This window comes from Crocuta crocuta, unplaced genomic scaffold (genome assembly GCF_008692635.1).
Source record: "Crocuta crocuta isolate KB4526 unplaced genomic scaffold, BGI_CrCroc_1.0 scaffold348, whole genome shotgun sequence".
Taxonomy (NCBI): domain Eukaryota; kingdom Metazoa; phylum Chordata; class Mammalia; order Carnivora; family Hyaenidae; genus Crocuta; species Crocuta crocuta.
Window position 1 is genome coordinate 2,194,245 of NW_027529573.1, and position 15,536 is coordinate 2,209,780.

The following is a 15,536-nucleotide window of genomic DNA, read 5'->3' on the forward strand; positions in this document are numbered from 1 at the left end:
CCCCCGCCCCCGCCTCCCCCCCCCCCGGGGCTCCGCAGGGGGCGGCTGGTGATTCAAGCCCCTCTGAGCTGAGCTATGTCTCCTTCCTTCTCAGATGGGGCCTGGGGGTGAATCAGTTCCTGGGGGTGGTGAGCCCGGGGTCAGCCGTCCTCAGCTCAGGCCTGGGGTGGGGGTGGTCAGGGGCCAGGACGGGTCAAGGGGAGAGTAAGCACACCGGCATGCTATCCCCCCCTTATAAGCTGTCTGGTCTTCCCGGGGTGTCCTTCAAGCTGGAATCTGTAAGGGTGTCCTGCCTCCATTACCCTCTCAGCTTTTCCCCCTCAGCCCTGGAGTGTGCCCACTTTCCTCGTTTGTAAAACGGAGACAAAATCCCCTACCTCACAGGGCAGGTAAGGATCCTCACCTGGTGAGAATCCGTACTGATGTATGGAGGGCTTGCTGAACTGTGCTGAGCCCTGACCCCTCACAGCAAACCCACAGCATAGGTACCATTATTCCCATTTTATTGATGGTGAAACTGAGGCCAGGAGGTGCTCGCTTCTCCAAAGTTACCCAGCTCATAACTGGCAAAGCCAAACCTCCAAACTTGGCTCTGAGTGAGGCCAAAGTCCACGCTTCAAATCACAAAGCTCCACACTGTCTCTCCACGAGACATCTGGCACAGAGAGCTTTTTTTGGAAATTGTGAAATGCTTTTAAAAAATACTTAGCATCTACTCTGGTGTAACCCTAAGCCAGATGCTGTCAAGAGTACAAATGAATATCAGACCCCATCCAAGCCCTCGAAGAGCAAGGAATAAGACTTGTCTCTACTTGAAAAGAGAGCAGGCAGGATGAGGCAGACTCGAGCTAGTCGGGCTGTGTGCAGGGGAGACATCCTGGAAGAAGCGGCCTATGTGTTCCTCACCAACCTTTGCTTCCCTAAGAGCTGGAGGTGCTTCTGGGATCTCTGTGGCCTGAGAGCCAGAGGCCTGGGTTCCAGACCCTGCTGTATTGTCTCTGCATGGCCCTGGGCAAGTGCTTTGATTTCTCCAAGCCTCAGTTTCCCCAACTGAAAAATAAAACACATGTGACTTTCTAGGAGAGGCTCATGGATGGTGGGTAAGACTCAGCAGAAAAGGAGGCCTGGATGGCTGCATGCGGCAGAGTGCGGAGGACAGAAAGAGACCTGAGGGGCCCAGGGGAGACCAACACATGGGCTTACTTCCTGGAGAGGAGATGAGCAAGTGGCTGGCACAGCCACCTGGAGACAGCACCCTGGGGTCCTGACCTGGCATTGCCCTGCCCAGGCAGAGAAGGACCCCATTTGGACCCTTCGGTCCCCCTCACTCTGAGGCAGGTCAAATCCCCAGCAGGTCCAGGGTGCAGGAGCAGGACAGGCTGGGGATGAAGTCACAGCTGGAAGGGGCCGAGCTGGGGCTGCCACTCCAGGGTGGGGCCTGGGGTCATGACCCTGGGAGCACGCAGCCAAGAAGGGAGGATGCCTTCCGTGAGGAAGCGGAGGGGAAAACACACGCGCGCACGCACACACACACACACACACACACACACAGAGCGTAGAGAGGGAGGGAAGAAAACAAACTCCAGGAGACCAAAGCTGGCCTGGAGCGCGGTCTGGGCGGCCGATTCCTGGGGACCGAGGCCACGTTGCAGGCAGCTCACAGCCTGGTGCTCCAAGACCCTGCTCGAGCTTCCCCCCAGAGGCCCAGTGCAGGTGGTGCCTGGACATGGACAGGAAAGGGAGGCTGGGCCTGGGGTGCCGAGGGGCCCACAGCTCTTGGGGAGCACGGACCAAGTCAGGTACCGTGAGAGGGGAAACTGAGGCATGGGAGGCGGGCTGGTTGGGGAGGGAGTTAAGTATCTTCTAGACTCTGCCCCCACTTCCTGTTTCCTGTGGGGTGGGGCTGAGATTACATGGCGACTGGGGGTGGATTGTAGGACTGGCGAGGGATCTGAGGAACCAGAAGGCAATATGAGGACCCGGAAGTCCACTCAGAAGGATGTAGGGAAGAGGCTGGAGCAGGAGAGTTGCAGCACCAGGGTGGCAGCCTCCAGGAGAATCAGGGCACCTAGTGAGAGTGTCAGGTGGGGGAACAAGGGGATCCATAGATGGGGCCACAGTGGGGCCCTGGTCAAATGGATTTGGGCTCCACAACAGAAGCACCAGGATAAGCCAGGTGACAGGGGTCCTGGAGCTGTGACGTTAAGACTGGAGGCTGATCCAGTGTTCATGTTGATGTGCTCTGTGTTCATGTCACGTCCTCGTGCAGGAGACTAAAGGAGTGGGGACATCATGAAGGGAGGGAGGTGAGCTGGGATGTTTTGTGCTCTGGGGTGGTCTGAGCTAGGCTGGGGTAGGTGGGCCTCCTGGGGTCATATGCCCCCCCCCCAGTAGGTGTATGGGAGGAACAAGTGCCAGGTGGGGTCTTCTATGGCCCTCCAAGGCAGAGACCAGGAGGAAGGCAGGGAGGAGGAAGGAGAGTCAGTCTGGACTCTACCAGCCTCCTTCCTGCTGGGAAATGCCAGCTGGGATGGGCAGTTTTATCACCCCACATCCCAGGCCCTGCTGGGAGAGCATGGGGGAAGTGAGCCTGGAAAGGGCAGGGTGTGTGTGGGGGCAGGGGGACCGACCGCAGCAGGCAAGACGGCTCGTCCTGGCATGATGAGGGAGGAACGCCTGGCTGGGCAGGTCCGGGATGTGGCAAGAGGCAGGAGCTGGGGGCATGCATGGGGGATGGGCAAGGGGGTGAGTATGGGGTGCTAGGGTCAGGGAAAGGGTGTGTCTCCCTGGCCTTGGAAAACCAACTCTCCCACATTGTTTTCTGGTTAGGGTCAGGCTGGAGGGCTGGGGTGGGGTCCCTAGGAGAATGAGACATCTGGGACAGAGGGTCCCCCTGACTACTTAGGGGACAGTGTGGTGCCAGATATGTGTTCTCTGGCCAGCACTCACTCACATCATTTTTTGGAAATGGCTTTTTTGGGGAGGCGTCCCTGTGCTCATTTTGCCCTGGTCCCCACCATTCCTTCCTGTCTCTCTTCACTCATTTATAAATCTAACTGGCCATGACAGACACCAGAATTTGTGACCCTGCCTTACAGACACCTTAGAGGCACCTTTTGAGGGCCATTATTCTCTGAAGCTGAGCACCAAGGGGCTTCCAAGGCAGGTTTTAAGGGGCAAGCTATTTTTCTTGTCTCCGGCCAGCCCTCAGCATCCTGAGGAAGAAACCTGGGTCTCTGCTTCAGGTGTCCCTCCAGAATGGAAATGCTGGACCACCTTCCCCTGAAGGGCAAGCTGGGGTTGCAAAGAGTTTAGGTTAATCCCAGACACACAACACCTTCCCAGAAGCTCCTCCCCGGGCTGTCCCCAATGAACTAAGTCATAGCAACCTCTCTGCTCCCCATCTTCCCAGTTCCTGCCCAGCCTCACAGGTACCTGTGGTCAGCAATGCAGGCTGCTGATGGTGGTCAGGAGGCCTGAGCCTGTGGGACTCTGGGCAGCCTGTTGCCTTTGGAGCACCATTTTGCCTAGTGGCAATGGGCAGGTTGGAGGAGGCTACCTCTGAGGTGCCCACGTTCAGTTCTGCTTTATTACGGTCTAAAGTCCAAGCAGGGCCCCAGCCCCTCTTCCTGGAGCCTCCTTCTCAGCCAAGCCCCAGCCTGCCTCCTCCCCACTGTCCCCCAAATCCTTTGATCAGGAGGCCACAGGTGCCAGCCTCCATCTGCTTGCCTAGTGTCAAGCCACCTCCCCAAACCCAGGTGAGTCAGGGCTGTCTGGAGCACCTACAGCCATGGGGACCCCGATGACTCGGCCGGGGACCCTCCTTGCCCTCTCCAGCTTCAAACAACTCCTAGGGCCAGCCACTCAGGAAAACCACAGGCTGTTTTGTTGAAGAGTTCATTATAATTTTATCAATCAAATTCTTAGAAGAGGGAAAAAGTCTGCTCTCTCCACCCTCCCCCTTCACTGCCCCCCCTCACTCTCACTTTCTTCCATTCATAATTTCCTATGATGCACCTCAAACAACTTCCTGGACGGGGATCCCTGCTAAATATAGCTGTTTCTCTCTCTGTCTTACAACACAGGCTCCAGTATATAAATCAGGCAAATTCCCCGTTGAGCATGAATCTCTGAAAACTGCCGGCATCTAAGGTCTCCTCCAAGGCCCTCTGGAGTCCAGCCCATAATGAAGGTCTTGGCGGCAGGTAAATCCACCCGCCCCGCATTGGCTTCCGCGCCCCACTGCGGGTGTTGCGGCAACTTGGGGCACTTGGCGATCGCTAGCGGGACACCCACCCGCCGAAGACACACGGACCTGGGGCACCGGTGCAGCCGGCCCGGGCTGCCGGAGGCGCTGGGTGGCGGCCGGGAGCGAGAGCAGGCACATGGTCCCGGCACCGCGCGCCCAGCCTGCCCGGGGGCCCGCAGGTTGGCGGGCAACGGAGGGGGGCTGCCGAAGCCTTCCTCCTGCTCCTCCTCCACCTCCTCCTCTTCCTTCTCCTCCTCCTCCTCGTTCCTGCCACTCTCTCTTGCAGCTCTTCCCGCTCCGCTTTCTCCCGATTCACCCTCCCTCTTTCTTTCTTTCTTTCTTTCTGTCTGTCTTTCCGCTTTCTCTTTTCCAACCGCGTCCCGGGCTGCTCCCAGGGAGGGGCACCGGCCACCACCGAGCAGCTTGCAAACTCCGGCCGGGACGGAAGCAGGTGCCGCCTCCATCTGCTAGTGCCTGGAAAGCTGTGGTCTTTGCTAGGTGAGCCGGGGGTGTGGGGGGGCCCCTAACCATCCCGGGGCCTCAGAACTGCCTGGGGATGCTGGGAGGAACGGGAACCCAGGAGAAGTGAACTTGAGACTGCCACTGTCCCAGCAGGGGAGATCCCGGCGGCGCTCCAGCACCCCCCTTCACCCCAGCCTCACCAGTTCTCCAGCCTCACTGGTCTACTGACCCCCAGCTCCTGCTGCTGGGCTACCCGTAGAGGCCCCTCGAAAGGGACCCGAGAGTACATGGGGGAAGCAGGCGCCCTGGGGGGAGGGGCGACCCAGGACAGGCCCCGACAGCTCCCAGCTCTCCTGTCACCTTTCACTTTCCTCCCTCCCCCGCCCACCTGGCTGCCTGTGACCTTTTCCCTTTTCTCTTTTCTGGTTGCACCATTTCCTTTATTTCCTTCCCCTCCCTAAGGCTCCCAGGGCCTGTGGGACCCCAGGATTCTCTTTGTCCTAACCCAGGGCCTGGGACAAGAGGGGGATGGCATGGAGGCAGGAGCTGTGCAGAGCTGGGGGACGAGTTCTGAATGATGATTTGGGGCTGGAGAGGGGGCAGAAACTGCAGAATTGTGGTGGGGTTGAGGGTCCTAGATAGGTGAGCGGCCACATCTGGAGAAGGAAAGCTATAGAAGAGATAGGGGAGGGTGGGGGGCAAAATTAGGGGATGAATGGCCCTGGGAGTCAGCATCAAATGACAGCTTCTAAGAGGTAGAAAAGTGTCAACAGAAGATCCACCCCCTCCCCCACGGGGTCCCATGGGATCTCAATCTGGGAGACCTGGCCTGCAATGGGTCAGTGAACATGAAGCAATGCATGGGAATCTGGACCATCCTATGAGGTGGGCAGATAGGGGGCTCTCTTTTCCTGGAGACCCACTGGGCCTGGAGCATGGTGCCTTCCAGCCAGAGGGGCAGGGGCCTCAGGGGAAAGGGCTGGATGTTGGTGTTGCCCTGGACCCAGCTCCCTGCTAGTGGGAACAGCCCATGTCCTGTCAGGAAAGAGAAGGGAAAAATAGGGAAGTGGAGACAAGCAGAGCTAGAGAGAGAGTGAGCAAGTGAGAGAGACAGAGAGAAATAGTTGCAGTAACATCATGAAAGCTAGACGCAACCAGGGGAAGATAGAGCTGGAGGTGGAGCCAGGGCACTGGTGTCCCTGGGGAGATGAGGCGCATCTTCTGCCATGAGCCTCCTTGCCCGCCCCCAACCCCCTGCTCATGGCTCCTTCCTGCCTATTCCCAGGAGTCGTGCCCCTGCTGCTGGTTCTGCACTGGAAACACGGGGCGGGAAGCCCCCTTCCTATCACCCCTGTCAACACCACCTGTGCCACACGCCACCCATGTCACAGCAACCTCATGAACCAGATCAGGAACCAACTGGCGCAGCTCAATGGCAGTGCCAATGCCCTCTTTATTCTCTATGTAAGTCCCCCTTCCAGGTCCTAAGAAAGGAGGGAGGGTGGGGGGAGGGTGGCTGTACTGACCTGGGCTATTGGGGCTGGTCAGGGAAGAGAGCTTTTGGAGCTGGAAGGAGAGAATGGGGACCAGGCTTGGTTCAACCACACCCAGACTCCCACAGCTTCTGAGCCCCCCACCCCGCCTCCAGCCCAGACTCAGAGACTGGAAGCCGCTTTCCCAAGGTACCCAGTTCACTCTGGGCAGAGCTGGGGGGAGAAGGGAGAGGCCAGCCCTGCTGGTCTAAGGACTCCTCCACCACATGGAGCAGGAGGCCGATGAGAGACAGAGAGGAAGTAGGGTGGCCGGGGAGATGCTTTTGGGCAGGTGGGCTCTGGGTGTCTGGAGATACAAAGCTGCTGAGGAGGAAGGTAAGGATGGTGGGTGAAAGGGCAAGTGTGTGTGCTGCACCTGCAGGAAGTGGGACATGGTGTTTTCCTTTTGGTCCCCCGAAGCTCTTGCTCATGGTGATGATGATCCCTTGCTTGGTGTGGCCCTTGATTCTTTACCAAGTGTGGTCACACCGCGATTACTCTGGGCTCTCATAACAATCCCAAGATGCCTACAGGGCAAGTAGTTGGCTCTCTATGTCAGAAGTGGGAAGCTGAGATCCCAGAGCTCGCCCAGAGGCTTGGTGACAGGGCTGGAACACTTGTCCCTGACCCCCACGTCACATTCCCTCTCCCTCTCTGCTCCTCAGTACACGGCCCAGGGGGAGCCGTTCCCCAACAACCTGGACAAGCTGTGCGGCCCCAACGTGACGGACTTCCCGCCGTTCCATGCCAATGGCACAGAGAAGACCCGCTTAGTGGAGCTGTACCGCATCATCGCCTACCTTGGTGCCTCCCTGGGCAACATCACCCGGGACCAGAAGGTCCTCAATCCCAACGCCCTCAGCCTCCATAGCAAGCTGAATGCCACTGCAGATATCATGCGAGGCCTCCTCAGCAACGTGCTCTGCCGCCTGTGTAACAAGTATCACGTGGCTCATGTGGACGTGGCCTATGGCCCCGACACCTCGGGCAAGGACGTCTTTCAAAAGAAGAAGCTGGGCTGTCAGCTCCTGGGGAAGTATAAGCAGGTCATCGCTGTGGTGGCCCAGGCCTTCTAGACAGGAGGTCTTGAGGCGTGCAGTGAGTGACCTGAGATCTTAGGCTCAGGTGGCTCTCAAACTGTGGCCAGGGCCCAGAGCATCGCCAGACCCAAGTGGGGACTGCTGGCAGACCCCGAGGGGTCCTGGCTGGTCTGTTCCCCTCTAGGATGGGCTGTGCTGAAACCGAGCAGAATCAAAACTCCCATAGGCAGGGCCTATCTACAGCGCCAATTAGAAGAAGGCACCCCTTCCTCTGGGAGACTGCAGCTGGGCACTAGGGTGTCAGGCTGATCAGGGGATTATGGGCTGGACCTCTCTCCCCACTTGTCTCTTTGGCCAGGGGCTTTGTGAAAAAACTGTACGAGTTGTTCATGGTGACCCTGACCATGGGGCGAGACAACAGGGGTCAGGGGACTCTCCCAGCCCCGCAGAATGACCACCATTGGTGTCTTTGCTGCCCCTTAGGTAGGTTTTGGAAGGTTTGACTGGGCTCAGGCAGGCCAGAGGAGCTCGGCTTCTGAAGACTCCTTAGCCCCTACAAGTATAGTGAGTGGAAGTTAGAGAAGGGAGTTCTGGTTTGAGATGCTCCTTCTCTTGAACATGATTGGAGAGCTCAGGTATAGGGACTGGATTACGAGGCAGAAAGTTCCAGAATGAGCTTGCTGGCATTCAGGCTCCTAGGGAGGCAGAGAGGCCACCTTCAGGCCTGGGAAGGAAGAGAGGTTCTGAAAGCTTTGGCAGGCTCTCCTTCTGGCCTGCAGGCTTTCCTGAAGCCTGGGATGGCCAGGCTCTGGTGGCTGGACCTGGAGGTAGAGTTTATGGATGGAGGTGGGAAGGTGGCAAAGTCAGGTGAGGAGGTTCTGAGGGGACCCAGAGTCTTCCTTCTGGGCAATGGTCTATAAGGATGGGAAGGCCTGGGTAGTTCAGAGTGGCAGCTCACATCTGGGACCCAGGGAGGCCCTGTGAGGTCACACAAAGGTACTTGAGAGGGACCAGGGGCCATCTCTGGTTCCTAGGGCAAGGGGACAGTAAAACCTGAGGTCAGAGTCTCAGAGAAGCCTGAAAGCCAAGAGTGCTGTGTGTCTGACCCAGCATGATTGTCTATTTATTATGATGTCCTATTTATATATTAACTTATTGGTGCTTTAAATGGCAAAGTTAATTCCCTTTTCCCTGCTTCCTACCCAACAGAAATAATACGATGGCTCCTTTAGGAGCCAGGGCCAGGCCTTAGCAGGGACTGGTCCAGAAGTCAAAGATGTTACAAGTGGAATAAGCCTTACGGGTGAAGCTCAGAGAAGGGTCAGGATCTGAGAACTGGTCAGCCCTGGTGGGGGAGGGGAGCAGGGACCTGGCTCCAAACCCCATCCCAAATGTGACTCACTCTGGAGGTATCAGGATCCTGGCTGCAAGGCAGGTGGGGCCAGTCTGTGGAGTGGCCAGGGGCCTTCTCCCAGGGCTGCCATGTTGGTTGGCTCCAGGGGGCTCATTCAACACTGTGTTTTCTGGCACCTTCTGGAATTATGCCATCAGGGGCAACATTCATGGTTGAAATGGTGCCCTGGAGCACTGGGTAAGGCACTCCTGGTGGCCTGCTTTGCTGCTCTTTCCTTATCCCCAAGCTGCCTCTAGGCCTGCAGTTGAGGGGCTCTGGAACAGTCCAGATGCAGCACCCAGCGTGCTTGCACACCGTGGGGAAGCTCCTTCTCGGGTGGCCCAAACACCCACAAGAGCAAGAGGGTGAGAGGGCCTGGCTGGACCTCGGGAAGCTGGGGTGGTGCAGGGAGGAGCTCTCTGCTCTAGAGAGGAGGATACGGAGGCCCTGGGCCGAGGACCAGGAAGCTGTGGTCCCTCCTTCCCCACATCCCCCCACGCCCCCACCCATGTCTGGGCTCCCAGGCAGGGAACCCGATCCTTTCCTTTGTGCTGGGGCCAGGCTAGTTGAGAAACGCCCTCCAGTCTGGGAGCAAGGGAGGGGGTGCGGAGCTGGGGCAGCTGCTAAAAGCAGCATTCTGGCTTCTTCTCAAACCCTAAGCGGTGGCGGTCCTAGCGGTTCAGCCAATGTGATTATGGTACTTTGCACTCACTTTGCACCTCTCTGTCTTCTCTGAGCACTTTACCCATGCACACCAGGTGGCAGGTGGTGAGGCAGCATGCAGGTCCTGACCCCTGGGGCGGTGGGGGGGCAAGGCTGGTGTGCAGAGCCTGGAGTTGTCCATCCCATTGGCAAGGCTGTTTTGTGGCGGGTGGCAGAGGATACAATGACAGCCGCACATTTTCTGAGGCTGTCTTCATCTGGGTCACACTTACCCTCAGCCAGTGTCTGAGCCTGCTGCCTTCCTGGAGCTCTGCTCCTCTGGTGAACATGGCTCAGAAGGCTTGGGGCCAGCTGGGTCTTTAATCATCCCATCACCTTGAGTACAACCAGTGCTGAGCCCACCTGGCCAGACTCTGAGGCCCAGGGACCAAGGGGATCTCCTTTCCTGAGCCCAACACAGACTCTCCGCCTCATCCCTACTGCCTCTGGCCTCCCTGCCCCCGTTTCCTGCCCTGCCCCTCAGCCCTCATCCTCAGCTCTCTTTCTAGAACCAATCCAGCAGACCACTTTGCACAGCATCCTGGAAATATGGGGCTTCTGTGTGGAAAAAGCTTTGCAGGGCAGGAAGCTGTCCTTTCCCTCGTTTTTCATCTGCTGGTGTGGACCCACACCTGCATCCTGGGTCAAGAGGAGAAGGGAGAGGCTGTCATCAGAGGAGGGGGTAGGACAGTCATTTTGCAGTTTATGGAGAAAGGAATACTGGGTGCTTTATTTATTTAAAAACCTTTTAAACAAAAAGAGCACCGCTGGTTTATCTGTCTCTCCTCCTCCTCTCCTTGCCCCTCCTTGGGGACGCCCCCCCACTCCTTCCTCTTGAAGCCATCCCACCCCACCTTGCTGGCTCTCCAGACTAGACACAGCATGTGGGGCTGGAGGCTGTAATCAAGTGAGAATTTCCCTTCAGATGGTACAGATATCCTTTCAGATCACCCCTCACCCCTCGCCTCGATTCCAGTACCTGGGCGTCTCCCATCCACACTGCTGGCTCTGTTTGTCCTTCCGTGTTTCCCTCCTTCCTTTCTACAGGACAGGACTTGGCCTTGTGGGACAAATTCCTCTTTGATGAATGTACCCTGTGGGAATGTTTCATACTGACAGATTATTTTTATTTATTCGATGTCATATTTAAAATATTTATTTTTTATACTGAAGGAATACTTTTTTTTTTAAGAAAAAAGAGAAATTAATAAAGAATCTGCTCTTGGCAAGCTCTCCAGACTGTATTGATGTGGGAAGACGGGACTGGAAGGGCTGGGACTGTCTCTGTCCTGGGCATCCAACTGAGTGGAGTTCTGCTCGACAAAGGGCGGCAGTTGGGAAGAGGAGGCGCTTCCGCTGGGCAAGGGTGCTGGCATGGATGTGTGGGGGTGGTGGGCAGAGCAGGCACAGGTGGACCAAGGTGGGTGGGTTCCAGACCTTGAGATGTTGCCCAGAAAGGTCCCAGCCTCTCATTGTAGCCTCATGAGTCTCCAAGAGCCATTTAACAGAGAGAGAAACTGAGGCTCAGAGAGATAAAGACACTTACCAGGGGTCCTATTGACAGGCCACCCTTAGCTCCAAATCTCCATGTAGATGGGAAGAGCTACATGGAACTTCAGGGATCTAGAAAATACCAACTGCTGATTCTCTGTCCTCAAGGAATGGCCCAGTGACTGTCCAAGGGGAGCTAAAGGGCATAGACATGAATGACTTTGGAGCAAGAAATCTAAGGGTCCTGTCCAGAATTGTACAGGATGCTGGGGCCAGGACCAGAGCTTTTCTGTCCAGCTCTTCTAGGCCTGAGCAGCCCTCCCGCAGTGGACGTTGCTGTCCTGTCCCTGTGTGTTTCACATGTGGGGACCCCCTTCCACTGCAACCTTCTTCTTAGCCTCATGGGACCCCTTCCTTGGGGAATAAGAGAGGTTGGAACCAGATAGCCATAGACATAGAGGCTCTGGGGTTTGGGTCTTGGGGCTCCCCCAGCTGATATTCATTTGAGGGTCTGGGCAGTTTTTCTGAGAGTCACCTACTTGCTCTTTCGTGAGTGTTTATAAGTGTCAGGTCCTGTGTTGGGTTCCAAAGATGAATAGGATACAGTCCAGGCCTTCTGGAAACTCACAGGCCAGTGGGGACAATGACAGAGCACATCCGGGAGGATGTGAGCGATGAAAGAGGCACATAGAAGGTGTCAGAGGCCAAGGTGAAGAGAGCACTCACTGCATCAGGTGTCAGCAGGGGCTTCAGTCGTGGTCCTCCCTGCTCTCTGTGCAATGAAGGGCCTTGACCCACGACATTGTGCAGTATTGGCCTCACCTGAGAGTTGATCAGGAATGCAGAATCTTGCTTCCACCCCCACCCCAGACCTACTGAATAGGAATCTACCTTTTAACAAGATCCCAGGGGGTTTGTGTGCCCGCCCACGTCTGAGAAAGGCCACCCTGCACTCCCTCTGTTTCCCACTCCTCCTGAGTCTACAAAGACGCCAAGTGTAAATCGCCAAGGGCAGCACAGGCAGCTGCTTGGGAGGGATAGACTGCCTGGTCTCTGGAGCCTGACCCACAGCTGTTTGAGTCTCTTCCTGCCCAAGTCCAGCAGACGACGGCCCCTCCCAGCGGGCTGGATCCCATGGCCAGGCTACTCCCCCTCAGCACCACCCTCCTTCTTCCCCTTCTCTCCTGGGAGACAAGGTTGAAGCTTTTCAAAAGAAGCCTTTACTAGGAAACGAGAGGAAAACAAAACAAGCACCAAGGCACAGAAATGAGGGAAGTGCAGGGATGTCAAATCATATCTGCCATGCTGTGGGACCCAGCCAGTGCCTGAGTCCTCAGGTATTTCCCTCACCTCTGTCTGCGCGGGGAGTTCGGAGCTCTTGGTCCCTGTGGAGAGGACAGGTGCTCTGTGCTTTGCCCTGCCCTGGCCCGAGAGAACAAAGGACTGTTGATTGGCTATTGGATTACCGTCCCAATAATAGGCAAAAACAATCAGTTGGTGGGAGGAAGAGAGGCTCTTGCTCAGCCCGGAAGGCCCTGCCCTTGAGGCCTGGGTCCTCAGAGGCTCTGCCGTGTGCAGTCCTGTGACCCTCCCGGGTGAGCTCAGCTCTTTTATCAGTGAAACTGCAAGAGGAGTCGGTGATGAATGCTGTTCTGTCTACTTCGCAGGGCTGCCAAAGGGATCCCATGAGCAGGGAGATGGAAACACTGTGGGAATCAGGACCCGACTAGGTGGAGCTGGAGGAAGCAGGAGCTGGAGAGAGCCGGGTGCTCTCTCTGCAGGTGAAAGGGGTCCTTTCCCCCATGAATGCAGAAGGCAGGATCTGACAGCTCTGCGTCCAGGGGGCCAGAGACCAGGCTGATGGGAAAGGAGGCAAGCTGAGTAGATAAACTTCCAGCTGATGGCTCCTCTGACAGTAGTGTGAGCCCCAGGCTTGGAGGAGGCTGGCACAGAGGGGCCTTTGACCTCAGGGATGCGGTGGAGCCAGGGGCAACCCAATACCCAGGTGAGCCTTCTCCCGTCCTTGGCTCTCAGGAGGTCAACAAAATAGGGGGACTCCCATCCCTACAAGATGGTCACCAACAGCCATCCCCTGGACTCACCAGCTCACAGGTTCCATGGTGGTCCTTCAATTTACAGTTTACAAAGTGTTTTCTTACTCATCACTACATCTTCCCAACCATTTTGAAGGTGGGACTGCATTACTGTTTCTGTTTTCTAGCTGAGGAAACAGAAGCCCCAGGATGCAAAAAGACTACCTGACGTCACTCAGCTTGTGAGCGATGCTCTTCGTGTTTGTTCATCTTTTTTTTAAAACATTTTTTTCTAACATTTATTTATTTTTGAGAGAGAAAGAGCATGTGTGCGGTGGAAGAGGGTCAGAGAGAGGTGGAAGAGGGTCAGAGAGAGGTAGACAGAAGATCTGAAGCAGGCTCCACGCCGCCGACAGCAGAGAGCCCTGCAAGGGGTCTCAAACTCACAAACCGCGAGATCATGACTCGAGCCTAAGTTGAACGCTCAACTGACTGAGCCACTCAGGTGCCCCATGAGTTTGCTCATCTTTATGTTCATCATCTGAAACTCACTTGGTCAAAACTGGTAGGGGCCTTTATGTGCCAGGCTTTATACCCAAGGACCTTAAGGATTAGTGGTAGAAGAAAAATAATTTCCCAGGTCACCTCTGCCCTAAATTTAGACTATGCAGTAGGGGAATTCACTTATCATGCTAAACTACCATACTTGCAGCAATAAAATTAACATCAAAATGGAACCACAATGTATGTATTTGTTTATAGTCCTCTTTGTTCTAAACAGCATGGAAAAATAGCTTACAAGATAAGGCACCTAATAAAAACATTGATAAAATAGATCAAGAGAATCAGCATCAGAGAATATAAAAGCAGAGCAAGAAAACTTAGACCACAGAAAGAAAAATAAGTGTTTCAGATCACGAGGGGCCACATAATTATCCTGACTGAGCTTCAAAGTTGGCTCCGAGATTCCTGGCAGCAAAAGGAAAAGGAGAAATGCGACCTGTTGTGCAATTCTGCAAGTCAGAAAGGAGGAGGCTTTCTTGAGGCTGGGAAAACAGAGCCTATCCTGGGACTGGTTCTGAAGGTGATTTCTCCCTTGAGACCCACGAGGGGTGGTACTAGTCGTGTGATGGGCCTTGCAGTAGTGAGTGGATTCCTAGGGGCTGTTCCTGTAGAGGTCTTTGCAAAACCTATTGCCCAGTGTCCAATGCAGCCCAAAGAAGGGAATTCTACAAGAGCCCAGCATGACACAGGTGCAAACTGGGGCATTGGGCCAACCCAAAAGTGGGCTTCTGAGTCCTGAGGGTGCAACAGGGGCTGACTGTGCCTCAGAAGCTCCCTCTGTCCCTAGGATTTTGAAGGACATTTTTAACTGGTGTACAGTATACCTACAAAATGGACATCAGATGACGTCCTCCCTCCTGGAAGATTCTGTGAGTCTGAAGTGATGCCAGGTGGTCCATGGGGTGAGGGGTGAGGAGGTGAGGAGGACGGTACCAGACAAAGGCAAGGATTTGGGAGTCAGTGGGCCTTGAGTCTCTGCCCTCGCCTTGCTCCAAGGGCACTTGGATCCTCTGCGGCTGAGGAGAAAGTCTTTTGCTGGCCACTGGCTTCAGTGTCCAGGACACTTCCCACGCCCCCTCCTGCCTGAGCAGAGCCCAGCTTGAATCTGTCCCTTTGACTTGGGGGAAGCACCGCCCCACTTTGGCTTCACTAGAGGGCCAAATATTTCAATTATGAGGACGTGGTCAAGCCCTGCCCACTCCAGCCTCAGTGACTGGTGGCTCAGAGAGGGTGTCTCTAGGGGGAGAGGTGAGGGGCGGGGACGAGTGAGCCGCAGACGCGGGCGAGGAGATGGGAGGCTGAGCGGGGGTTAACAGAGCAGACAGGCCTTCTCTGCTGGCTGAGAACAAAACCACCGGCTGGGAGGAAAATATGTGTGAGGCATTTTTGTAATTCCAAGAGGCTCAGTCCAGTTTTTGCCCTGATGGTCAATGAATCAAAGCCAGGAATGGGTCTACCTGTCAGCAGGCTTTCTCCTGGCTCTGCTCACCAAGGCACCTCCCCTCCGCCCTGGCAGGCCAGCTGGAACCCTCCCAGTTCCCCAGAAGGATGGTTGGCTCTTCGAAGAAGAGTGTGTCACAGGCAAAGGCCAGACGCGGGCAGCCCACGGGTAGAATTCTTAGCTTCCTCCTCTGCCTGCTCTTCTGGTCACATCTTGAAGAGGGTTGTAGCCCACTCCAGTGGGTTGAATGGTGGCCCCTGAAAAAATACATCCAGGTCCTAGTCCCTGGAACCTGTGAATGTGCCCTTATTTGGAAAAAGAATTTGGGGGATGTAATTAAGTTACGGATCTCCAGGTGAGATCATCCTAAATAATCCGAGTGAGTCTTAAATCCAAGGACAAGTGTCCTTATAAGAGACACACAGAGGAAAGAGGAGGAGGAGGCCACGCGAAGGTGGAGGCAGAGACTGGAGGGATGCAGCCAGGAGCCAAAGAACGCCTGGGGCCACCAGACTCTGGAAGAGGTGAAGAAAGATCTTTCCCTAGAGCCTTTGGAAGGAGATCAACCTTCCCTCTGGATTTCAGATTTCTGGCTTCCAGAGCTGCGAGAGAATAAATGACTGGTTTAA

General features: G+C 55.6%; 1 protein-coding gene across 1 annotated transcript in view; it reads left to right on the top strand.

Annotated features, from left to right (window-relative positions):
* The window catches only part of LIF (LIF interleukin 6 family cytokine), a 16,739-nt gene extending 6,194 nt beyond the window's left edge, over positions 1-10,545 (top strand). Inside the window, exons 2-4 of the mRNA XM_077761615.1 lie at positions 4,086-4,205; positions 5,997-6,175; positions 6,909-10,545. Coding sequence (XP_077617741.1) covers positions 4,187-4,205; positions 5,997-6,175; positions 6,909-7,319 — 609 coding nt within the window. The 5' untranslated portion in view covers positions 4,086-4,186 and the 3' untranslated portion in view covers positions 7,320-10,545. The remainder of the gene's footprint in view (positions 1-4,085; positions 4,206-5,996; positions 6,176-6,908) is intronic.
* The last annotated feature ends 4,991 nt before the right edge of the window (positions 10,546-15,536 follow it).